General features: G+C 46.4%; 2 protein-coding genes across 2 annotated transcripts in view; one reads left to right on the top strand and one right to left on the bottom strand.

The window, feature by feature from the left end:
- LOC127234753 (AFG3-like protein 1) overlaps positions 1-9901 on the top strand; it is a 30685-nt gene extending 20784 nt beyond the window's left edge. The window contains exons 13-17 of the mRNA XM_051201856.1: positions 4176-4286; positions 5853-5968; positions 7203-7403; positions 7482-7676; positions 7854-9901. Of these exons, the coding sequence (XP_051057813.1) occupies positions 4176-4286; positions 5853-5968; positions 7203-7403; positions 7482-7676; positions 7854-8072 (842 nt within the window). The 3' untranslated portion in view covers positions 8073-9901. The remainder of the gene's footprint in view (positions 1-4175; positions 4287-5852; positions 5969-7202; positions 7404-7481; positions 7677-7853) is intronic.
- Positions 9902-11723: 1822 nt separating this feature from the next.
- On the bottom strand, positions 11724-21827 carry Dbndd1 (dysbindin domain containing 1). The gene is given in 5 exon segments (XM_051201417.1): positions 11724-12897; positions 15209-15349; positions 16198-16347; positions 21533-21632; positions 21635-21827. Coding segments are annotated over 5 exon segments (675 nt in total). The 5' UTR covers positions 21761-21827; the 3' UTR covers positions 11724-12739.
- Between the last annotated feature and the right edge of the window lie 4199 nt (positions 21828-26026).

Raw genomic sequence — 26026 nt, 5'->3', positions numbered from 1 at the left:
CCCTGTATTCGGATTGACCCTTGGCTAGGAGATGTAACTATTTTAATCCTGAGTGCTTCCCCAGAAAATAGGCAGCTTAAATTTCTTTCATGGTCTCTACTTGTTTTTCACTGCAGTGGATCAAGAACAGGTACTAAAAATGTTGGTTGATGATTTAGCAGAAAACTATAAAACCTGCAAAGAAGCAGATATTATATCTTAAGCCCCAAGTAAATACAATATTAAGCATAGTAAGCAATTTTTGTTTGTTTGGTTGGTTGGTTCGTTTCATTTTTGGAAGCAGGGTTTCTCTATGTAGGCCTAGCTGTTCTGAAACTCATTCTGTAGACCAGGCTGGCCTCAAACTCAGAGATCTGCCTGCCATGTGCCATCACCACCTGCAATTCTTAAAATGGGTGGGTAAGAGGGCTCAAAAGGATCCCAGTAACCATATAGTGGAAAGAGAGAACCATCTTCCACAATTTGTTCTCTGACCACCATACATGTAGTTTGACACACTCATACGCATACACACAATACATGAATAGATATAATTTTTAAAAATTCTTAAAATGAAGCTGGGTGTAGTGGCAAACACCTGTAATCCCAGTACTTGGGAGACAGAGTCAGGTGGATCTCTGTGAGTTCGAGGCCAGTGTGTTCTACAGAGAGACTGTCAGGACAGCCAAGACTACACAGAGAAACTCTGTCTCAGAAAATAAGAAAATCAAAGCAAAGCAAAACAATTCTTAAAATTATGTATCTTAAATATTCTCAAAAATGTAAAAGAAAGCATGGACAAAGGAGTAAAGGAAGTCAGGAAAACTGTTTCAGGAAGCAGAGTGAAGAGATAGATGGAAGTAGAGAAAGGTCCAAGTACAAATGTGGAGGGGAAAAGTACTGGTAAGTAGAATGTGAAATTTACAGCTGGGACAGAATGACAGGCTTAAATAGATAGAAGAGAACCAGGAAGCAGAGATAGAGTAAATGAAATGACCAAATCTGTGGAACAGAAGGAGAAGAAAATGGAGAAAAGGAAGAGCCTAGGGGCCTGTGTCAGTGAACTTGTGGAAGGACAGGATAGAGGATAAGTACAGAAGAGAGAATAAAAACTGAAGGAATATTTGAAGATACAACGAACAAAACTTTCCAAACTGGATAAAAGATGTGAATGCATACATACATTCAAGAAACTCAGTGAACTCAAATGTATGAATAAAGTCAGGCCCACATAAAAATCATAAACCAACTATGAAAAACCAAAGGTACGGGAGACTCTTGAAAGTATCAATAAAGGGGGACATATAGTTCAGAGGCCCTCAATGATGAACACTTACCTTCTGTTTAGAAACTAGAGTTCAGAAGGCACTGATGAGGTGCTAAAAAATCCATCAGTTAAGTATTTTGTGACTGCCAATACTATTGTTTTTAAGAGTGAAGGAAAAATTACAGATTATAAAAGGCAGAAGGATCATAGTAGCTCTGCCCTGCAAGAAATAAAGCAAGAGGGTGACAGGCAATAACTTGAGGCCATAAAGAAAAACACATTTACAAAGGTGACTATGTAGGTAAATGTTTTGTTTTATAATTTTAAAAAACAAGCACATAAAAACAACTACAGATCTGTGTTAAAGAGCACAAATTCAACAATGTTTCATGTCTACAGATTCCTACAAGGAGGAGGAAGGAGGTAAAAAAGAGCAGAGTGTATTCTTATGAAAGTCAGAAATAGAAATACTGGTTTCTAAAATTCAAATGGAACTAGCTGCGAGGGCCCCAATAAACAAAGCAATCTTGTAAAGGATGAAGGACTCACATTTTGCTGTTTCAAAACTTCCCACAGAGGCATTGTAAGCAAACTGTGGTCCTGGCAAAGGAGAGACAGAGGCCAATGGAAGAGAGGCGAAAGTCCAGATAGAAGCCTTTACGTCGCTAGTCAGATGATTTTTTGACAGTTGGGGAAAGAGCCAGAAAGCCTTCTCGTCAACAAATGGTGCTGGGACAACTGGGTCTTCACAGGCAAAAGAATGAGGTTGGACCCTTAACTTTACCAGCTGTAAACATTAATTCAAAATGGATAAAAGTTTTAATTTAATAGCTTCAAATATAAGATGCTTAGAAGAAAATAGGTGAATCTTTATTACATTGAATTGCCAGTGCTTTCTTATATATGACCCAGTGTACAAACAAACAGAAAAATAGACATATTGGATACTAAATCTTTGTTTCAAATGATACACTCAGGAGAATGAAAAGGTAACCCACACAATGAAAATGAAAATCATGTATCTGATAAAGGTATGGTATGCAGAATATCTAAAAGCTTTCATAGCTTATCATATTAGGGAGGTTGAGGCTTGCTTGGGTTATATAATGAAACCCTTGGAGGGATTTAAATATACATATCTGCAATTAGTGGCCAATAAGTACATTAAAAAATGTTTAACCTTGATTACTAGGAAAGTACAAAGTAAAACCACAATGTGTTAAAAACTTCATACCTGAAAAGGGTGGCTATACAAAAAAAAGAAAGAAAGAAAGAAGAAGAAAAAAAAATGAGAACAAGAGTTGGAACCCCCATGTTGCTAGCAGGAATATAAAATAGAAATGGTATACCCACTATAGAAATTAGTCCAAAAGCAAAACAGGGTTATCCTATGACCCAGCAACATGTATCCTCAAGACAATTGGAAATGTATTTCAGACTTGAACATGCATGTTTATAGCCCCATTATTTGTAATATTCCCCAAGCAGAACTTAGTCAAATTTCCAACAATGGATGAGTAGATCAGCAGTATATGGTATATACTATATATAACAATTTTCAGTTATAAAAAGGAATGAAATAGTAGGGGCTGGAAAGATAGCTCAGAGATTACAGAATACTTACTCTTGCAGAGGACCTGAGTTGGTCGTTCCCAGCACCCACATGGCCACTTACAACCACTACCCCAGGTCTCCCTGAGCACCAAGCACACATGTGATGCATATCGCATATGTGGAGACACATACTCATGAATTTAAAATAAATAAAATTTAGCAAAAAGGGATGAGGTAGTGATACATACTACAGTGTAGGTAAGTCTAAAAACAGTGCTCAAAGAAACAAACCAGACATAAAAAGCTATACCTTACAGGAACCCCTTCTCATGAGGGTTTGGGCTTTCAGTAGAGATCTAGAAAATTCAAATTCACAGAGGTGAAAACAGACTAGTAATTGACTGGTGTAGCAATAGGAATTAAGTGTAAAAGGCACAAGGTTTCTCAGACTATGGAAAGTGTCTTAGAGCAGGACTGGGGCTATAGCTGGAAACTTTGGTGTCTTAGTTTCTTTCCCTATTGCTCTGATAAAATACCCAGACAAAGTAACTTAAGGGAGAACGGGTTTGCTTTGGCTCAGAGTGGCAGGTTACAGTCCATCCTGATGGAGTCATAATGAATGGAGTTTGAAGGAGCTGGCTGCATCCCATCTAGCGATAGGGAACAATGAGTACATGCCTATTAGTACCTAGCTCATTTCCACTTACACAGCCTAGATCCTTCCCACAATTAAGATTACATCAGTTGATGTAATCAAGACAGTCCTCACATGCTATCTTAGCTATGTTTCTGTCACTGATAAAATACCATGACCAAAGCATTTAGTTAGGCTTATGGTTTAGGGTGGTAGAGTCTGTGATGATGGAGCAAAGATGGTGTCAGGAGAGAGCTGAGGCTTACATTTTAAACCACAAATTGGAAGCAGAGAGAGCTACCTGGGAATGGACTCCATTGAAACTTCAAACCCCAACTCCCAGTGAGACACATCCCCCAACAAAGCCACACTTCCTAATCCTTCCCAAACAATTCTACCAACTGGGGACCATTCTCATTCAAATTACTACACATATCTAGAGATCTGTCTCTCAGGTGATTGTATATTCTTTCAAGTTGCTAATACTATCCATCACATTGTTAAATTTACTACAAGTTAATGTTGCATATGCCTTTATGATATATGGATTACTTCTCAGTAAAACTGTATAACAAAGGAGAAACTTGGGCAAAAGTTATAATGACTGGTGAAGTAATTTCTACCTACATTTTCTGCTGAAGTTTAACTTGGCTTCTACTTAAGATTTTCCTTTAATGAAGTTGATCTTGGTAGAACTGCAACAGCCATAAACATTGGCTTTACTTTCTTTTCCCAACTCAGGTGCTGATATTTCCAATGTATGCAATGAAGCAGCACTGATTGCTGCCCGCCATCTTAGCCCTTCTGTCCAGGAGCAGCACTTTGAGAAAGCAATCGAGAGGGTCATTGGAGGTAAGCCCACATCCCCTGGGAAGGGACAGACATTTTTTGGATAGCCCAGCCTCACTTCAGCATGTAGAAAACCACAACTGTTTTTTTTTTTTTTTTTTTTTTTTGAACCAAAATTTAGAACTAGGGCTGTTCTAGGAGTTTTCACTCCCTTCTAAATTGTATGCAAGCCATTTGTAGGCCTTGGGAAACCAGAGCTAAGCTTGGGTGTTGGAGACAGGCAAAGTCTACTTGGAGAGAGGAAGAGCAGAGCTTGGATGAATGATATTTCCAAGGAAATTCGTGTGTTAGGCAGGGCTCATCCCAGGACGTCTACTGCTCGAGCTCTTTTGGGACAGCGCTGTTAAAGGAATGAATGTTATGTGTTTTTTTCAGCTCAGTCTTCAGTCTACACCAGCATACAGGTCACCTGGGTAGTTCATATAGAAACCTGGAGCAGTTCAGCTAGCTGTACTAGCCAGGCAGGAATTGGAGTTTGGTGAATTAAGGGTGTCATAGGCTTCTGAGACTGAGAGGTACTACATACTGCTGTTGGCATGTCTGGTGTGGTTCTGGGAGAGGAGGATCAGGCAGATGGTAGTGTAGATCCATCCATGTGCCAAAAACTGAAGTTTATCCAGGTTGGCCATCATCCTTAGGCTTCATTAATGACATTTTATTTTTAATGTTTAACTGTATAGAGTATATAAATCTTGAGGGCTGTCCCAGTGGCTCTAATTAGTTAATTAATTAATCCTTGCAGTGGCAGTCTGAACAGCTCAACACATGTTATCCGCTTCTCTTGGTCCTGTACCTGTTCTAAGTGTGCTAATTGGACATTGAGAACATTCCTGTTGCTTCTTGACACATGGCAGAAAGTAGCCCTGTACTTCTGACTCATAAGTTCATTGACTGACAGTGGCTTGCTTTAAAACAAACAAACAAAAAAAAGTTTTTTAGATTTAATTTATTTTTATGTGTATGGGTATTTTGCTTGTTTGTCTGTGTACTACATGTGTACAGTGCCCATAGAGTCCAAAAGAGGGTGTCATGCTGGGTGATGGTGACATACACCTTTAATCTCATTACTTTCATGGCAAGGCAGAGGCAGTTGGATCTCTGAATTTGAAGCTAGTGTGGTCTACAGAGTGAGTTATAGGACAGCCAGGACTAGACAGAGAAACCTTATCTTGGGCATGGTGGGGAGGGTGTTAGATCCCTTTGGAACTAAAGTTACACATGGTTATTAGCTGCCATATCCGTGCTGGGAATCAAACCCTGGTCTTCTAGAAGAACCTGCTAAGCCATCTCTCCAGCTCTAAAAATGGCTTTCTCAGGCAGGATGAGTCATGTTTGGTCACAGTGGATGAATGGGGTCCCTCCAGTGCTGGGAGATAGGTTTCACTACAGAGCAGAGAGTAGGATGGAGTTGTTGCTCAGGGGAAGACTGTCTGATATAGAGGGAGGGACAGGTTCCTGACAAGGCCTTGGAATGGGATATAGCAGTCAATCCAGACTATTCGGTGCCCTTGGGGGTTTTTAGGTGAACATTCTTCCCCTGTTTCTCACTCCTTGGAATGTGGTTTGTAGGCCTTGAGAAGAAGACCCAGGTCCTACAACCCAATGAAAAGACAACTGTAGCCTACCATGAGGCTGGGCATGCAGTGGTGGGCTGGTTCTTGGAACATGCAGACCCTCTGCTGAAGGTCAGTTTCTCAAGCTGAGTGAGTCTGCTGATGGGCTTGGCAGCCTCTAGGCCCAAGAGCCATCTCTGGCCTTCTAGGTGTCAGCATACTCATAGACATGGCCCTTTTACTTTCCTTTCTCTGTTTTTTAAGAGAGAGAGAGAGAGAGAGAGAGAGAGAGAGAGAGAGAGAGAGAGAGAGGAGAGAGAGTGTGTTTACATGTATGGTGGTCAGAGATGGGAGCCAGTTTCCTCCTCCTATATGGGTTCTGGGGATTAAACTCAAGTCATAAGCCTTGGTGGTAAGTGCCTTTACCATCTGAGCCATCGTACTTTTCAAGAAAAATGTTGGTGTATAATTTGTCTGGTTCCTTGAATGGGGAAGCAGAGCAGGAGGCATTGGCTCTGAATGAGGCCTTCTTTAAGTCTTAAGCTTTGGGTCTGACTCTTGTCAGAGTAATTGTGCAATCAGTGTCTGCAGAGCCTCTTAGGACAGTCAGAAACTGAGGCTGTTGGTGTGGGTTACTCCTCAAGGTAACTCCATTGGTCTATAGTGGCTCAAGCTTAGGGCTCTTATCCTGCCTCCCTCAGGCATAGGGGACCATGGCCAGTGCAGCACCTGGTGGAACAGTATTTGAGGCTGACAAAGACAAGGCTTTGGCATTTTTTTTTAAAGATTAATTTGAATTTTTTTTAAAGATTTATGTGTATGAGTGTTTGCCTGCATGTTTATGTGCACTTCAGCAGAACAGTGTCAGATGTCCTAGAACTCAGCCTATGGAGTTACTGGTGGTTGTGAGCCACTTCTGGGTGCCAGGAACTGAACTTGGGTCCATTTAAGTTGTGTGTGTGTGTTGTATAGGGTTGTACACATGAATGCAGTCCTCACAAGAGTCCTGAAGGTGGGCGGGGTGCGCATCTGATAGGGGCTATAGTTAAGTTACAGATGGTTGTGAGCCATTATGTGGTGATGGGAACTGAACCTGGGTCCATTTGTTGCAAAATTAACAAATGCTCTTAACTGTTAGCCATTTCTCCAGCCTCTAGTGTGTGTGTGTGTAGGGTTGCACACATGACTGCAGTCCTCACAGAGTCCTGCACTGGGATAAGAGGGCATCTGATCTGGGGTTGGAGTTACAAGATGGTTGTAAGCCACCCAGTGTGAGTGCTGGGAACTGAATTTGGTTGTTCTGCAAGAGCAATACATGCTCTTAACCACTGACCCATTTCTACAGCTTCAGGCTCTTATTTTTCAGGTGTCCATCATACCTAGGGGCAAGGGGCTTGGCTATGCCCAGTACCTTCCCCGTGAGCAGTACCTCTACACACGGGAGCAGCTCTTCGACCGCATGTGTATGATGCTAGGGGGTAGGGTGGCTGAGCAGCTATTCTTTGGTCAAATCACTACAGGAGCTCAGGATGATCTGAGGAAAGTCACCCAGAGTGCCTATGCCCAGGTAAGGAGCAGTGTCCTAGTGTATGACCCTGTTGGTTGTATTGGACACAACTAACCCTAGTTTCCTCCTGTACTTCAGATTGTGCAGTTTGGAATGAGTGAGAAGCTGGGCCAGGTATCCTTTGACCTCCCCAGACAAGGTGAAACCATGGTGGAGAAGCCATATAGTGAAGCAACTGCCCAGCTCATTGATGAGGAGGTCCGGCGCCTGGTCAGGTCTGCCTATGATCGGACCCTGGAGCTGCTGACGCAGTGCCGGGAACAGGTAGAGAAGGTGAGTGGATGCCCCGCTCAGATAGCCAGGTTGTGGGTCCCAGGTTGGGATATATATGGTCAGGCCATGCTGATCTTTGTGGTTATGTCCTAGATCTTTAGGTTATGTCCTAGACCAGGACCACTAGTACATCCCTGTCCTGGGCACAGCAGCCTAATGGGCGGTTATCCTTTTCAGGTGAGCAGGCGACTCTTGGAGAAAGAAGTGCTGGAGAAGGCCGACATGATAGAGCTTTTGGGCCCTCGGCCCTTTGCAGAGAAGTCTACCTATGAGGAGTTTGTAGAGGGCACCGGCAGCCTAGAGGAGGACACATCTCTTCCTGAGGGGCTGAAAGACTGGAATCAGGGACAGGAGGAAGGAGGCACTGAGCGGTGCTTACAGGAGAGCCCTGCATAGCCATGGCCTGTGGGTGGCCGCCTGTGACCACTGTTGACTGGGAGCTGCTTAGCCTTTGCAGAACAGCTGTCAGAGTAACGAAAACTAATTAAAACAGGTGACAACTGCAAACAAATGTTTTAGGTAAGACCATTCAGGAATCCACAGAAGAGGCGCTAGGACTTGGCAGCATTCAGCCAAGGCAATAACTAAGGGATCAAAGGTGTGGCCTGAGGTCACAGGTCCTGGACCTAGAGGTCTGTCAGTTCAGATAGGAGAAGGAGTTGGACACTGGCTTCCATGAAGCCATGAGAGCTGTCTTTTTGGGGATTCGATGTGTAGGGCCATTAGCTACATCACGCTTCCAGTAGACACAGAACCAATTCAGTTTTCAAGTATGCTGCTGCCTTATAGCTTGCCTCTGAGGTAATTGCTCAGAGGATGAATGAGCCTTGGCCCAACACAAATAAAGTTTGGTGAAAAATTAATGAAAATGTAAGCCAGTAATCAAGGGAAGGTTAGGTTCTTAAGCTGATCAGACTTAGGAAAGAAAGCCAGCACACCTGCAGATCTCTGGCTAAGGAGAGGAAGAGTGTGGTACATTCCTGGACTTGGTGGCAGAATCAGAAATTTTATTAGACATCTAGCCTTGGGAATTGTCTGTTTCACTGATAAAGTGTCAAATTTCATTCCACTTTACAGTAGTCCTTTCCCCAGCACCCCTTCCTCCTTTTTAAATCTCTATAAGGGTTGTCTTGGTCTGAACCCTCTGGCTCTGGTGCCTATTTATCAACCATTTTGTTGTAGGACAGCTCTTGAGTAAAGGAAGGGCTTTGTAACTTCCAAGCCTCCTTGGGTTAAGAGGCATCTTTTTCTTGTTGCTCTGGGGTGTGGTGCAGCTTGCACTTGAGACCTTAATAATGCTTGGAGTCCTGAGGTTCCATGAGTGTGTATACTTCCTCCAGGACTCTCTGGGATCACAGATCTCAGAGCTGTACCATCAGCTGCATCAGCCAACTGTTCAAGTCTTCTCATGGCCCTGGGGAGGAATACATTTGCTCCCTTGACTTTTTAAAAGTTTTAAAAGTTTTGTATGTATGCCTACAGGTGTTCATGTATACATATGCATGTATACATATGCCAAAGGTTAACATAGTATGCCTTCCTCAGTTGCTTTCTATCTTACATTTTTTTTTCCATTTATTTAGTTGTGCTTGTGTCTGTACATGCATGTCCACAAACACATATACACCATGGTACACATGGGTATGTCAGAGGACAACTTCTGAGAGTCATTTCTCTCCTTCAACTGTGTGGGTTCTAACAACCATTAGGCTTGGCAGAAAGTGCCTTTACCACTGAGCCATCTTGCCAGCCAGCCATCTTGTTTTGTGAGATGGGATCTCTTATTGAATCTGGCTAGATTTGCAGGCCAGCAAGCTCTAGGGATCCTCTCGTCTCTGCCTTCCCTTACAGGCATACCTTTATGCCTGGCTTTTATGTGGATGATGGGGAACTGTTCTTACATTTTCATGCTTGTGCAGCAAGAACTTTAGCAACTGTAAACTCTCTCTCTGCAGCCCTTTAACCGATGTTGACAGGCTTTCTGGGTGACTAGTCAGGAGGGTGGAGACCTGCTCTCTGCCTTAAACTTTTTTGTCCTTACCTTTTCTTTGGGGCCTGGTTAAAGACCAGACATACTGGATGTACATAGTATAGTACATTTTCTAAATTGTGTTTGCCTCAGAGCCTCAGTAACAGAAATTTTATCGGGGGACAGATACTTTCAACTTTTGCTGTTTGTAAAATGTACATTATTGAATTTTAAAAAATGTTTCTTTCATTTCTAATTGTGTGCATATGGGAGTTTTGGCTGCATGTATATATATGCATCATGTGTGTGCGGTACCTGTCGGATCCTCTGGAGCTGGAGCTATATATAGGCAGTTGTGAGCCACTATGTGATTGCTGGGAATTGAACCTAGGTCCTCTGGAAGAGCAGCAACTGCTGAGCCATCTCTCCAGCCCCATATTATTGAATTTTTTAAATCTTCAGGGCTTAACCTATATCATGCTGTCAACCAAACCATTATTCACTGAGCTACTTAGGGTCCTGGAGGTCTTGTATTAAGGTCCCAGAAGGCCTGTGACATTATAGGCACAGGCAGACTCTAGGGTCAGTGTTGTCAGGGTTATTTGCAGTTGCTACTTTGGCATATCTGTGGGACTCTTTCCAAAGTCACGGACCAGTGGTGGGATAGGGTGGGTGGCTGGGTTGTCTTCCCTGGGCTGCTCCTGTGTCAGATCTACAGTGTCAGGTTCTGCCATCAGAGCATGCGAGAAGCTGTGGGGGATGGTGGAGCTGGTCAGTGGGATGTGGAGAATAGGCAGCATATGCTTCTGGAAGACTGGAATTACCACTGACCTTAATCACTACTTCCCTTTGAGAAGATCTGGGAGCAGGGATCCTGTATATCACAGATCCTGAGGTGGTCAGCATACTTCTAACCATACTTGGGCTGCACCTCCCATTCTAGTCTGTCTGTGTCCCCACGGAGGTTTGCCACCCCATACATTCACCTTGTTTGATCCAGGTATCTCCCCGTATTCTGTCTCTCGTAAGTTTCTGGTTAAAGAGCTATACCATCCTCTTGCTCTGCTGGTACCTTATCAGTGGAATCCATTTTCCTGTGTATTTTATGTGACTTACGGGGGTGTGCCACAGCACTCCATTTCTAGACAGCAGAACAAGTAACACTGTATTGGTGCTGCTCTACCTGCCATGGAAACCTGAAAGTCTACTAGCAGGTAAAGGCCAGCAAAAGTATGAACCAGCATCCTTCCTTGCTCAGAACTAAGAGCAACTAACATTGGCAGAGATTCTCACTGCCTGCCTCCCATTGAGGAAAGGGGGAAGGGACATGGATGTTTAGAATGTGTCGGATATCACACCATGCCCAGAAAATGTGCACAGTAGACCTGGCTGCCAACAAGAATACCTGAGGTGACTGCCTGTGTGGAAAGTCCTGGCTGGCTTCGTCATCACCTCATTCCACTGGTTAATTTAACAGCAAGGTTTGGGCTTCTCTGTGGCTTCTGGGCAGAGTGCTCCTTCAGCTCAGGCCCACAGGATTTTATTTCTTAGCGATTCCTTTTGCTGTATTACTTTAAGGAGTAGAAATCCAGGGCACTTGCCCTTAAAATGCAACTCAAATAAGGACAGCCTAGAACAGCACAGCAGAGTCCCATTGGCACTTTGATATCAGCTAGAAGGACCACTGGTCCAAAGATGGTGATACTTTAATCCCACTCAGTAACTGTGCCCCGAGGAAGCTGTAGCAGGAAGAGTGGATGATGGGGGTAAGACCCTGGTAGGTTGGAGTGTGGCCAAGGGGACATGGCTACCATGAGATTAAAAGGCAGCTGCTGGGTTGTGTTCTTTGGAAACCAGGGTTGGTTTTCATTTCAGGAGACAGGCAGAAATAACCCACATTTAGGGGTCAACAGTGCAGAGGCAGAGTGGCTCTGATGTGGAAGCATCCTGGATCGTGCTCAGCCCCCCTCCCCCCAGAAGCAGCCCAGGACATTTTTCCCCAGTAGCATTCACTGCAAATGTGCAAAAGAAGATCAAAAGTCTTTTCTTTCTTAGAAGACAGTGGGCAGCAGGGCAGGTTGGCCTGGGGACAAAAAGCAAGTAAACCTTTATTTTAAGACCAGTCTTTGATCATGGTCAGAGCAGCAGTCTGTTTTGTCTTTGAGCACATGAAAGTAGTGTTGAGCGCATCTAAACTTAGAGTCCAACATCTCATAGCAGAGTGGGTGGCTAGATTGGCCCTGCCTCCCCTGCACTGCTCCTGAGAGAAATCCACAGTGTTAGCCTCCCAACTGAGCATCTGACAGGCTATGTAGGTGGTTGAGCTAGACAATGGGATGTGGAGGATAGGTACAGTATATGCCCTTGTGACAGGAATGGGGAGACAGTACTCTGTCCCTCTGAGCAATCTGGGAGTTGTCACTGAGGTTTGGTGTTCTGAAGTAAGGAAGACATGGGGTAATTTGTCAGCCTTTGAGCTATCACATCCACAGACAAAGAGAAGCAAGCCTGGGGAGGAGACTGAAAACAGTGGTACCTGCCCAAGACAGAAGAAGGGTGCACATTTTGAGTCAAGGTGGAAATTTTAGGGAAATAACCTGTCCCAGCCACTTGGCTAAGCAACAGAGCTAGCCCATGACTGACCACCAAATCTACTTTGGGCTTAGGAGCTCACTGCGGTTGGATATATACACCCCTCCAGGTTCCTGGGCAGCTCTCTTGGGCTTGGATCCCCATACCTTGAACCTACTTGGAATCTCACAAGAGACAAAATGTCGTCCTAGAGATGGGTTTTTAGAAGACAGAGGCCACCATTACCCACTCCATTCCTCCTCTCATCCCAAGGCAAGAGATTCCATACAGTGTCATCCCTGATTCAGGGTCCAGGAACCAGCTGGACCTAAGGCCACTGGGCTGTGCTTGTGCTGGGGTGCCCAGAGGCCTGTGCCTGGCACCTAGACTTTGACCCGTTGTCAGTTGACGGCTGGAGTCTCGGGAGTCGACAGAGTGCTTCTTTTGTTTCGGTAGGGTCCTGATTTGCCATCATGGTGGTCTGGCCCAGTCCTTCAGCAACTCTGGAACAGATGGAGTTGGGCTAATCTTCCTTGGGCCCCTCTACAGTGAGGAACGAGTCCATAACTGTGCCTTTCCGTTCTGGGTCGTTTGAGGGCTGTTTCTCACGGTTCTGCTCTGCCCTTGCTTTTGTCCAGGATGGGGAGCGTAGGCAGCCAGCTCGAGATAGTGGGTGCAGACCTGGTAAGAAAGCAGTCTAGACTTCAGTAAAATGGGTGGGGTGGTGGGGTGGCTGAAGCTCTACAATGGCTCTGCCAGTCTTGATGTGGCTTCTGGATGTATATATGCTTTCTTGGTGTCTGACACTGTACTGAAGATTTTATATGATGGACAAGGGCTTTTCTGATGCCCCTAGGAGTCACTAGACTCAAGGCTAAGTTTTTTTGTTTTGTTTTGTTTTTTGTTTATTTGGTTTTTTTTTTTTTTTTTTTTTTTTTTTTTTGGAGACAGGGTCTTACTATGTAGCTTTGGCTAGACAGGAACTTACCACATAGCCTAGGCTGGCCTCAAGCTCAGAGATCCACCTGCCTCTGCTTTCCCTGAGTACTGAAATTAAAGCCATGTACCACTCACTATGCCTGGCTCAACTTAAGTCTTGAAACCATCTACCCTATCCCCTATGTGATCCTGTTAGGATGCTGCCAAAGCTTTGCCTTCCTAAGTGGCTTAGTACAGCTTGTTGCCCTGCAGGCCTGATAGTCTCCTCTCCAGGGTGCAGGCTGTATGGGGCTAGAGACACAGTTGGGATGGAGTTGAGCTTCCCACTCTACTTGTCCAGCCACAGCTGCCACGGGCATTCCTGGTTCAACACACACAAGCAGGCTTGAGGGGAAGGTAGAACTAAGGAGGGATGCCACTAGTGTCAGGCAGAGCCTCCATTTTGTAGGAGAGATGGGACAAGAAAACATTCAAGGTGGAGCCAGGGATCTCCTTCATGTGGTGTCCTACTCAGAGCCCACGGCTCCTGATATATGTAAGCCACACCACCAACCTCCATGTGAGCAGCTAATCTGCAGAGCCTCACTGGGCTGGTGGTGTTTTAATAAGGATGGTGACTTCCTAGCATTTGGGGGCCAGACAAAAAAGTGGGTCTCTGAGTTTAAGGGCAACAGGCTACATGGTGAGGCCTTGTCTCAAAAGTGAGAAAGGGCGGCACTGACTTTAATGAGGCCTTGGTGCATGGTATAGGTCTTCTCTCAGGTCTTGTGTGCTTGTTTTGACCTGGGGTGGGAGAAGCTGAAGCTGGTTGGGGGTGGGGCTCATCTCCTTCACAGCACAAAGTGCACAGCTGAAGGTCACAGCATCTTTTTTTGCTTGTTTTTTTTTTTTTTTTTTTTTTTTTCCGAGACAGTGTTTCTCTGTGGCTTTGGAGGCTGTCCTGGAACTAGCTCTTGTAGACCAAGCTGGTCTCCAACTCTCAGAGATCCGATGGTCTCTGCCTCCTGAGTGCTGGGATTAAAGGTGTGTGCCACCAACATCCGGCTCACGTTGGTATCTTTTTTTAAACATGTTGGAATACCAGGTATGGTGGTGACTTGTAATCCTAATGCTTGGGAGGTAGAGGCAGTTGGATCTTTGGAGTTTGAGGCCACCTTGGTCTACAAAGAGAGGTCAACCAGGGGCTACATAATGAGGCCAACCATGTCTTTTGTTTGTTTTTATTTTTCTAGACAGGGTTTCACTGTGTAGTTCTGGCTGTCCTAGAATTTACTGGGTAGAACAGATGACCTTAAACTCAGAGATCTGCCTGCCTCTGCCTCCTGAGTGCTGGGATTGAAGATATGCTCCACCACTGCAGTGAGACCATGTCTTTAAAAAAATAAATCAGCACTTTATTTCTACAAGCCAGGAATTGGAAGCAGGCAGATCTGAGTTTGAGGTCAGCCTAGTCTACATAGTAAATTCAAGTCTACAGAGAAATCCTGTGTAGAAAAACCAAAAGTTTTTTTCTCTTCTTTTAAATTGGAGACTGAAGGCTTTGTCCCCGGTAAGGATTTGTGGCAAACCCTATGTTCTGGCTATAAGGATTGGAACATACCCTGCTGGCATGTGGTTCAGGAGAGGGTGGGAAGATGGTGAGGCTGCAGTCTCACCCACATACCCAGCCCCAGATAGCAGCACCCTTCCTCTCCAGAGGTTTAGCCTGTCAGGTGATCTGTGGAGGGGCCCAGGTTGGTGAATGTCCCCCTGTCTTTGTGCTTGGCGTAACTTAAAACCCACATCCAGTAAGTTACATTTTCAAGGAATAATAGCTTTGGCTACCTGTGAGAGGTCAAGGATAAGTAGATATGACAGGAGGGAAATTCCTTCACATGTGGGAAATGTCGATGCAAAATGTAAGTAAGGGATGGACTGTGAGGATGAGTACTAAATACATAGTTGGGTGGGAGGTTTTTTTCCTAGGTAGGGACCTATGGGGAGCAGGGACCCCAGGACTTCCCCAGACCACTTCCTGTATGTTCTCTTTCCCCAAGCCAATGTGCAGCCTCACCTGCTGGGGATTCAGTGGCAAGGTTCTCGTCATCGGAGTCCACGAAGACCTCAGCCAGCTCCTGGTCAGACATGTCGGTCAGCTCTGTGAGGTCCAGGAGATCAAAGTGGACCTCCAGAGAGGAGACACTGCTCAGAGGCTCTAGGGGTTGTAGAAGACAGTTACCTCTCAGTGTCACTTGATGAGGTGACCAGGGGTTTCTTCCCACAGGCTTCTTTCCACATGGGTGACCTGGCACTTTGGATTTATGTGTGTGTTTTCATACATATGTACATGCATGTATGCAGGTCAAAGCTGATGTGTGTCTAACTCGGTTGTTTGCTGCTTTACTTTTTGAGATGGGGATCCTCATATAACTTGGCTATACTGGCTGACCAGGAAGTCCCAGGGATTCTCTTTGTTCCTGTCTCCCCAGGAGTACATTACATGCATGTACTACCATGCTTGTTTTTTGGATCATTTTTTGTTGTTGTTGTTGTTTGGGGTTTTTTGGTTTGTTTTAGATTTTATTATATATAGTGTTCTACCTGTATGTACAACTGCATACCAGAAGAGGGCACTGTATATGGTCATGAGCCACCACATGGTTGCTAGGAATTGAACTCAGGACCTGAACCATCTCCAGCCCCCGTGGGCCATGAGATTTTGTTTGTTTTGTTTTGTTTGTTTTTATTGCTTTTTACAGGAGGGCTGGGGATCTGAACTCAGGTTCTTAAGTTTGCACAGCAGTCAGTTTACCCATGAGCCATTCCCTGAACTGACACTTTCTGTAAAGCCAGTACTAGACTAGACAGAGGCAAACCTAGGGCCCCAATAGTTCTGCATACTCCAGACTGGAGAGCTCTTAGCTCCTCCATTTTGCAGATGGAGTAAGTGCATATGCACAATTGCCCATCCCTGAACAGTGTTGCTGCCTTTCACACTCAGGCTGCTTTCTTTGTCCTCCATGATTGGGGTTCTATGCTCCTGGGTTTGTCAGTGATACTTACGCCTCCTCTCTGTGACCTGCAGGAACCCTGGTGCTGGTATTGGGATGCCAACCTCCTCTCCCTCTGTCACAGGTGTATGGCAAGTGTCCCCTGTCTCATGAGCTGGAACACCCAGGGCAGCCTGTGGTACCTTGACTTCTTTAACAATCTCTGCAACCAAGACATAGTGTTAGCCTGGCAGTAGTGGCACCTGGCTTTAATCCCAGCACTCAGGAGGAAGAGCCGGGCAGATCTCTGTGAGTTGGAGCCAGCCTGGTCTACAGAGCAAGTTCCAGGACAGCCTCTAAAGCTACACAGAGAAACCCTATCTTAAAAAAAAAAAAAAAAAAAAGAGGCATAGTGTCACCTGCACACTCATAGGAACCCCACGTCCCTCCAGGACTGGGATCTGTGGCTAGTGGGAAAGAATATGAGGAGTTGGCAGTCAGGTCCTCTGACATTCTGCTGCAGCCAGGGTCCCTGGACTGGTTCATGGCCTTAGACAAGGGTGTAGAGATGCTGCTTCTCAGGCCCTGTCCTCCATGGGTGACGAGGCAAAAGATATGGGAGTGGACAGATGGATAGACAGACTACTCAACACTGCAACTCCAAGGAGCTCTTAGTATGGGAATTCCACATGAGGTTTCCCACTGTAAGGCTCTGTTGTCTGTATACTGTAGTTTGTCAATGTTTTGGCTGGCCTAGGGTTTAATGAAGGGTCACCTGTGAGTTCCTGTTTTTCTCTTGGGGACTGACTTCCTTATAAAAACCCTCTGTAGTATTTGGACTCAAATGGAAAAAAATCAGGTAGAACAGTACCCTTGTTATCCCATCATCCCTCATGACCAGCTCCATTGCAGTTTGGTGAATGTCCGTTTCACAGAATGAACTGCTTTTCTTATTTAACACCTTCCTGTTGGGAGAATGAGCCTCTCAGGAATCTGCTGGGATGAAGACTGTGCTCTTAGTCCCACACTAGTACTAGTGGTTTCCTTTCCAGTGCTTGGAGCTATTACTTAGTAGAGTTCTGGACTCTCCTATATCTCCATACACAATCCTGGCAGCTTCTCCCATGGGGTAGTTCAGAGCTCTTAGCAGGTACCCTTTATCTCCTTTCCCATCCTATCCCCCTCAGCAGCCTCCTTGCCATTCCTTACACCCTGCCAGAGATCCCAATATTTAGTCAAGTGTGTCCCCTAAGTTACCATCTTACCTCCCTGTCCTGTTCTCCAGGGCTCTTCCCAGAGACTTCCCTCTCTGGTTTCTAGGTCCTTTATGGTGTGTCTGACCCCCACCTGAAGGCACACAGTGTGTATCTGACTTCTGAGTACATCCACACTTGGTGTGGATGAAAGTCCTTGTGTAATCTGTGGATCTGTGCTGGGATGCACAAGTACCCCATGGCATTAGATTTGGCAGCCCTGGGTGATGAGCAGGGACACAGAAGAGCAGCTGCTGCTGTGAGCAAGAGTTGGAACTGAGAAGGCCAAGGCTCAGGCTCCCACTATTGACAGCTGCATGTCAGGCTAATCTGTCTTTCCTGGTGAAATGTGTTTGCAGCAGATGTGGGACTGGAGCATCAGATGGAAAGGACCTACGGGGAGTATGGATATCAGATGGGGCCGGGAGCAGGGGGATGGGTAGAAGGCCACAGTAGTAGAGTTGTATGCAGGACTAGTGGACCTCTGAACTACAGGTTCTATGGGAATTTGTTGAGAAAAACTACTGAAGCGTCCTAAACTGAGTGTCTATCTGTACTTCTATAAGAGGGGAGAAATGCTGCTGCTTTCCCACTTCCTTTGTTTTCTGGGGTTTTGTGCTGAGAGAGGGACCCCATTTAGGACCTTACCTAAATAGCAAGTTTGGCCCCTGTCTTGCACCCCTCGCTAGAGATCCTGGGATCATATGAGTATTCAGCCCCTGGGACAAGAAAACAGTAGTCTTATTATGCCTTTTCATATTGTCCATGAAATTTTAGGGTCAATGAGATGCAGTACCTCTTTGTGTGGGGTACTGGGGAATCAAACCAAGAACATGAACACTAGGCAAGTATTATCAGTAAGGTATCATCATGTATCTAATTTTGGTTTTTTCCATCTTGCTTTGTCCTTGTTCCTGTCTTTATACTGTAAATCCTGGTGCTTTGACCTAAACCAAATTTGAAGGGGAGGAGAATGAGGAAGATAAGAGTTGTCACCATCAAGAACATTCTTGTGGTACATGCCTATAGTCCCAGCACTTGGGAGGTAGAGGCAGGGCTCAGTGAGACTGTCTACAAACAAGTAAACTGACTGATGTTGAGGCTTGTGTAGTAGCTACACTTACAGTCCCAGTCATCAGGAAGTGACAACAGGCAGGTTTATGAGTTTGAAGCCACAAGTCAAAATCTGCTAGGACAGAGAAAGCCTATGACCCCCATCCATGTGTATTCATGAATGACCCCCATCTCTGTCTGTCTGAATGGATGACCCCCGGCCCCACAACAAATGGCTGTGCTAAGAAACATCTGGGTCAATCTGCACCTTCTTTGCAAAGTATTGTATGGAGAAGGAATATTCGATTCTCCACCAGCAAAATCTGTTGTTCTTCCCAGTTAGGAAGCAGAGCCCACCGTGTTAGGGCAGGCCAGGGCAGGGTCAAATACTGGCAGACTATCTGAGCCAATAGCTGAATGGGCTCAGATCTGGAGTCATGCAGGACAGGATATAGGGAAGTGGGTGTCTGATGTGCTGGGAAGGACTCCACAGTGACCCTTGACTCTGGTCCCATACAATCTCTGTTAGGGGGCTGCTATTCCTACCCTAACCTGTGGGTGAAGATGGGAGCTGTGGTTTTGAGTTTCCTGCCTACCAGGTTTCCTAAGGGCTAACTTGTCACATAATGCTTTGCTGTTGCCCTATTTCTAGTACATTGGTGTCTTGGAAACTAGGCCCAAATCTTGCTGTGCTCCAAAAGCCTGGCCATGCTTTATGCCACTAAAAAAGTGAACAAATGAATTAATGATATGAATAAATGAATGTAAACAAATGACCACCAGGAGGGAGAGATGGTCATAAAAGTAGGGGCCACCTGAGCCCCATTTCCCAGCATCTCTCTCCAGGAATCTATACCACCAGTCTCAAGTGCAGGGCCACAGCCTCTGTTTCTCTTCAGACCCTGGGGATCCTTGGAAATGAAGAAACAGACTTGCTCTCCAAAGGCACAGGTGGGCTTCTCAAGGAGGGAACGTTTTACACTTTCATGCACATGCTTTAAGTCCATGGTCTGCACACTTTTAAGAATTTAGTAGCTAGGCCTGGTGGGGCAAGCTACTCAAGCACTACTTTAATCCTAGCACTCAAGGGTCAGGCAGATCTCTGTGAGCTCCAGGTCATCCAGGGCTATATAATGAGGCCTTGTCCCCTCCTCCCAAAATTATTTAGGTAAAAAAAAATGCATATTAGGCTTGGCATGATGGTGCATACCTTTAATCTCCGCATCCAGAAAATGGAGGCATGCAGATTCTCTAGAGTCTGAGGCAAACCTGGTCTGCATAGCAAGTGCCAGTGTAGCCACCTATAGATACATGGTCAGACCTGGCTTAATGATACCTTATAAAAATTTTACCTTTTGGAGATAGTTTCTTCAAAGGCTATCAATGAAAATGAGTCTAGATTTGATAAGGTCTGTATGAACTAGCCTGGCTGTGATTCCCGCAGGTGGTATACAGACCACAATCATACTGGGCTCTGCTTTTGTGTGTTTTACATTCTCCAAAGTGTAACTCAGATATGACAGCCATAGTCACCCACATGAAGCCTTATGAAATCCCTCCAAGTAGAGCTTGCTAGCTCAGGATGCAGACAAGAAAACACAGCTAAAGGTCTCAAGAGCACAAGCCCTTTTAGTTTTTGTCTCCCTACAATCAGGCACAGTATTTGCAGAGAATAGGTACCTGGTATTTGTTCAATGAATCTAGTGTCTGGGGCCCCCAGCCAGTAATTTATACATCAGAAACAACTCATTCCATCTCCGTTTAAGCTTTTGGGCAAGTTTTTCCTTTCTCCAGAGAAGGAAAGAAAAACCTCTGCCCTATACAAGGGGCTGTCTGTACTACAACCATGCTAACCAAGGCTCAGGGGGCACAGGCAGGTTGCCAACATCGCACAGCTCAAAAATAGCCCTGAGCTCTGCAAGCAAGTCCTTGCTCTCTAAACCATCTACCTTCTGGTACCCGCAGAGCTGGTACTGGAAAGATCCAGGGTCCTGGAATCTTCAATAGCAAGAAATCTGATCTTCCATAAAAATAAAACAAAAAAAGCACAACTAATCCCACTGGCTGAGGGCGTCTGGTGCTTGGGAGGATAAGGGTTTTCAAACAGGATATTGCTCCCCAACTGCAGACACAAACGACAGCTTGGGGATAGCTCCCAGGGGGACAGCCCTTTTGGGCTTCAGAAGCAACCATCATGTGGCTGGGCTATCAATACGTGGAATGACAAGCAGGCCAAATTCTCAGGCACCTGGTGGTTCCTTGGGATGGGAACTTCAGGAAATCCTAGAGGTATTGGTCATGGCCAAACCAGCGAAGGATTGTTGAGCTTACATCCAAGTTCCCACAGCAATTGATCCCTGAAAAGCTATCTAGAAAGCTGAGAAGAGGGGAGGGATGATTTAGAGTTTCTTTCCTATTATCAGCCAGCTGCCTGTGGGCAGACTCCAAGCAGGGCAGATTCGCGGTAGGACCTTAACCGTCAAGGGTCCCCAATTTCTTGGAGAGGCTGAGGAGGGAACGAACATACCATTCACACCTTCCTTTCTAAATATATGGCAGCTGGGCAGCACGGACAACGCTGTCCTGCAGCACCAAGAGCTCGGGTGCATGCGCCATGACCTCACTAAAACCCCAGCTCAGCCGGGAGCCCCAGGCCCCCTTCCGCCTCTTGTCATTCCTCCTGGTTTCGCCGCTGGGGCGAACAAAGCCTACGCGCGAACAAGCGGTAGCATCATCCCCACCGATTGCCTCTCCAGACCCTAACTCCGGTCCCGGCACGCCCCTCCCCCCCACTCCCAGCCTGGACTAGTAAGGGGGCTCAGGGCGAACCCCCTCGCCATCGCCTGGGAGGGCAGTTAGCAAGGCTTCCTGAACCCGGAGCTCGAAGAGCAGGGGAAGAGACGCAGTCTGTGCTTCCCGAGCCGGGTCCCCGCAGGTTTTCAAGGCGCTGGACCGGCCCCCTCCTCCGTCTCTAGCTATGAGTCGGACAGGCGGGCTCCTGAGGCACCCGCCGGTCTCCAGGCCGCGGGAGCAGCGGGCCAGTAGGCAGAGGGAGGGGCTGCGGTTTGTTGCTGGGGTTCTAGGGACGTGGATCCGACTCACCTCCCCGACCAGCGCTCTCCGGGGACTCCATGCGGCCAATGGGGTCCGCGAGGGGTGTGGGCAGCGGCGGCTGGAGCCGGCCCGGGTATCCCAACTGCTCTGGCGACTACTGACTGGGTCCAGGCTTCCGGAGCAGCGCATCGGGGCAGCAGCCAAGGGGCCGCGGCGGCGGGGAGGAGCCCGCGGGGCGGGGCGCGCAGCTGCTTCGGGCGCCGGTCCCCTCCCCATTTCTAGCAGCCAGCAGCACAGGTGCGGCCCCGCCCTGTTCCTCGGGCGCCCCCTGCAGACCTGGCCAACAACCCCCATCCCCACATCCCCTCTAGCACAGACATAGATAGTAGCCCTTTGCGTACCCAGCTTGCCACCGCAGTTCAGGGCTCCTGCGCCCTGACAAGCTAGGGGGCTTTGGTCCATTTATTCACAGGCATTTATGGGGCACCAAGTACGTGAGGCGCCTGGCGGAGATAGGTGAGGAGGCAGCTGAAGGGCCAAAGCATCACCGAACCCCTCAGTTTATAAGCCTGGAATTATAGATCTAATTAATGCTAAATGAATCCATATTGAGAGTTCAAGACGGGGTGGGGTTGGGGGATGGGAGTGACCTGGATAAACGAGGCCTCGTATATATCGAGAGTCCCCCAATTGGAGTCCCATCTCTGAAGTCTAGTCCTGCACCAGGCCTGCTTGCATAGTTTTACATCAACTTGACACCAGCTGAAATCATCTGAGAAGTGGGAACCTTTATTAAGAAAATGCTTTCACAATGGCCAGCTGTAGGGCATTTTCTTAATCAATTATTGGTGTGGGAGGGCCCAGCCCATTGTGGGTAGTGCCATCCCTGAGTTGGTGGTTCTGGGTTGTGTAAGAAAGTAGTCTCTGTAAATCATGAGGAGGGAGCCAAGTTCCTCCATGGCATCTGCAGCAGCTGCTGCCTCCAGGTTCCTGCCCTGACTTCCTTTGGTGGTAAACTGTGATATGGAAGTGTAAGCCGAATAAACCCTTTTCTCCCCAAGTTGTTTTGGTCATGACATTTCATCGCAGCAATAGTATCCCTAAAACACACACTATCTCCTTACTCCTTCTAGACATCTGAAGATGCTGAGCTCAGAGACAGGCAGTAACTTTCCCCAGGTTGCACATTCAGGGCTAGAAGTCAGAAGGCCCAACCTAAAACCCTTTTGCTCTTTTACAAATAAATAAAATAATCAGGGAGAATGAGTTATTCATAGCTGAAAAGGCTGAGAAGAGTATGAACAGATAGATAAATTTTGTAAATTTGGTCCTTCTTTGGGCAAAATTGATGGGTAGAAGGACAGTAGTCAAACAGCTTCATTCATTCAGGCGGGTCTGAGTCAAAACTCTGGCTTCCTGCCCAGATCTAGTGGACACTGGGTAGTCTGTGGCCTTTGATCCTGAAGGCCAATTCCAGAAAGTTAATAGTTCTCTTTTTATTTATTTTACAAAACAAGGAAGCACATCCACCTGCTGGTTAAAGCCCTCTGAAGCTCCACCAGGACTAGCTGAGTCAATGGTCATTCTTTGGTCATTACTTCCCTCCCTGGGGCTAAGCTAGGGTATAGAGTTAGCATGAGTGACCACTGATCGCAGTGTCTGGGCATAGGTCACTCCTAGTCAGCTGGGGCAGCATGCTGCATTTTCCAAAATACTATGGCAGTCAAAATGTCATGGAGCCGACCGTGGTGCAACAGGAGTTCAAGGTCATCCTCTGTTACAAGGCAGTTTTGAGGTGAGCCTTGGTTGCCCATGGGACCCTGTCTCAACAGACAAACAGTTCAAAAAACACTGGTAGTGTTTCTTCCAGAACCATTCCCATCAAGACATTTTGGCTTCAGTGCTGTCAGAGCCTGTAACTGCATTGGCCAGTGGAATGTGGTAGATTTGATACCATGTGACTTCCAAGGCTAGGTCATAAAAGAAGAAAAAAAAAAAAAAAAGTCCAGCTTTATTGGAAGACTCCTGTAAAAACCAAGTCACCATGTGGTGAGAAAACCAGGCTACCCAGACTCTACCTGTGTACATTCATGCTGACATTCTCTTTGAGATCCCAGCCATCAGCTGGCCTACTCAGGTGGTTCCAGGTGCTACTTTTGGGTTTTCCAGGAGGGGGAGTGATGAGGGCGCTGGGTAGGTTGCCCCCTTAAGTCAGAGACAAGTTTCAGAATCATGAGCAAAACCAATTTGGTCACTGTATTGTCTCTGTGCTTTAGGGTTCCTTGTTAGTCTGTGTGTGTGTGTGTGTGTTCTCAAATTGGTGTTTTACCTTCGTGTATGTCTGTATGTGAAGGTGTCAGACCTTGGAGTTGCAGACAGTTGTGAGCTGTCATGTGGATGCTGGGAATTGAACCCTGGTCCTCTGGAAGAGCAGTCAGTACTCTTACCTGCTGAGTCAGCTCTCCACCCCACAGTCAATATCTGTTAACAGCAAGTTTTGTTCAGTGGTGATTTCCATTTGAAAGATGAATAAATGAAAGAAACAAGCTCTTGTCAAAGATTCCCATGCTGGTTATTGATAGGTGATATGCTTTTTGAGGTCAGTGTCTGTTTTATCTTTGCATTTCCATGAAGGACCTTCTCAAAACACACAGTAGGGAGGAATGGCATCATAAGATCCCCTGTAACCCCAACCCAACAAGTAACCAGGTCTCTGTGTTCAGCCACCTTCTTCTACACTGAATTGTTCTGAAGCAAATTCCTATAAACATCATTCTTTTCATTTTCAAATATTTCAACATTTACTTCTAAAATAAAGACCAGTTTTGTTACACCAATATTCACACCTTCAATGTATTGATGCAGTGGGGTGTGGTAGTTTATTTAGACAACCAAGTGGGTTCTTTTTTTTTTTTTTTTTTTTGAGACAGGGTTTCTCTGTATAGCCTTGGCTGTCCTGGAATTCACCCTGTAGATCAGGCTGGCCTCCAACTGGGAGATTTGGCTGCCTCTGCCTCCCAAGCGCTGGGAACTAGAGGGGTGTGCCACCCAGCTGAAAGGGATTGTTAATACATTTATTTAATTCAGGATTCCCCAATAGACTAATGAAACAAAAAATGCAAATCAGCCTGAAGCACCTATCCTGTTGTGGGTAAGTGCTAAGTAATTACTGACTCTGCTACTTCACTGTCCCATGTCAATCTCCGGGAGACTCCTAACCCCTTGCCCCTCTGTGTTCACCTTAGAGTTCACTGACAGACAGTCTGGCAGTCATGTTGGCTCTTTGTTAAGATTTACTATAAATAAGTCACTGTTAGAGCTGAGCGTTCATAAGGATTCAGTGCTGTTCTTCCAGCTGGCCATTCTTTTCCAAGAATCTCTGTTGGTGTGTGTGTGTGTGTGTGTGTGTGAGAGAGAGAGAGAGAGAGAGTCCTCGCACGAGGGAGGGGGCAGGGGTGAGGGGTGGGGGTTGGAGTGGGGTGGGGTGGGTGGGTAGGCTAGCAGGAAGAACTCATTGCTATGACTCCCAGATCCCCACCACTGAGCAAGCCTTTCTCTCCTGGTTGGATGTGGACGCCTGCATCCAGTTATGGTCGTGGAATCTTCATCCATAGAGCAGACAGCAATGTGTGACTTGCTGCTCTTTCTGTTTCTGGGGACTGAAACCAGGAAAGTCAGCGTGCTAAGCCACTTTTTTTTCTTGCCCCACCCACATTTCTGGCTGGATTAGAACTATGTAGCCAAGGCTAGCTTTGAACCCATGCAGTTTTCTTCCAGCTTCCCCAGTGCAGTGATGACAGGCATAAGATAACACCCCCAGCCTTTCTCTTTCTTTCTCGAGTTTCTGAAAGTCCAGCTATGCATTTTCAGCCTCATCAGGGCAGTATGTGAAAGGAATTTTCACAAGCAGGACAAAGTGGATGAATCGCAGGAGCGGGCTCTTATTTGAATCCAGTTTGGGAACGGAGCTTGGGTGGCAGAATAATCATTCAGGCATTTTCACATTCTCTCTCTCTCTCTCTCTCTCTCTCTCTCTCTCTCTCTCTCTCTGTCTCTCTGTCTTTGTCTCTGTCTCTCTCTGTCTCTGTGTCTCTCTCCCTCCTCTCTCTCTGTCTTTGTCTCCGTCTCCCTCTCTCTCTGTCTTTGTCTCTGTGTCTCTGTCTCCCTCTCTGTGCTCGTTCGCTCTCTCCCTCTCCCCCCCGCCCCCCGTGTGTGTGTCTCCCTCTTCCCATCTATTTTTTTTCTATTCTTCCCTGAGTGCCCGCAATGTAGACTCTGGAGAACCGAAGGAAGCACAGCCGTCTCTTTTGTAGCTCAAGTTCTAGCGGGAAGGAGACCAGTGATACACTGAAGGCAACACCGGGTAGCCGTCAGCTGTTATCTCCCCTTCTGGCTCGTCGTTAGGGACGCACTCCCCGTCGTCGAGGTCTCTGGGGTTCGTGGGGCGGCAGCACTAAGGAGACTCTCGCGAGGATTTGAGAACCAGCGCGGGATCTCGTTCGGGTTGCCAGGAGACAACGCAGCCTCCGTAGACCAGCGCCT

Source organism: Phodopus roborovskii, unplaced genomic scaffold, assembly GCF_943737965.1.
Source record: "Phodopus roborovskii unplaced genomic scaffold, PHOROB, whole genome shotgun sequence".
In the NCBI taxonomy this organism is placed as follows: Eukaryota; Metazoa; Chordata; class Mammalia; order Rodentia; family Cricetidae; genus Phodopus; species Phodopus roborovskii.
The sequence above is the reverse complement of the archived record's forward strand: the minus strand, read 5'-3'. Positions and strand labels throughout refer to the sequence as shown.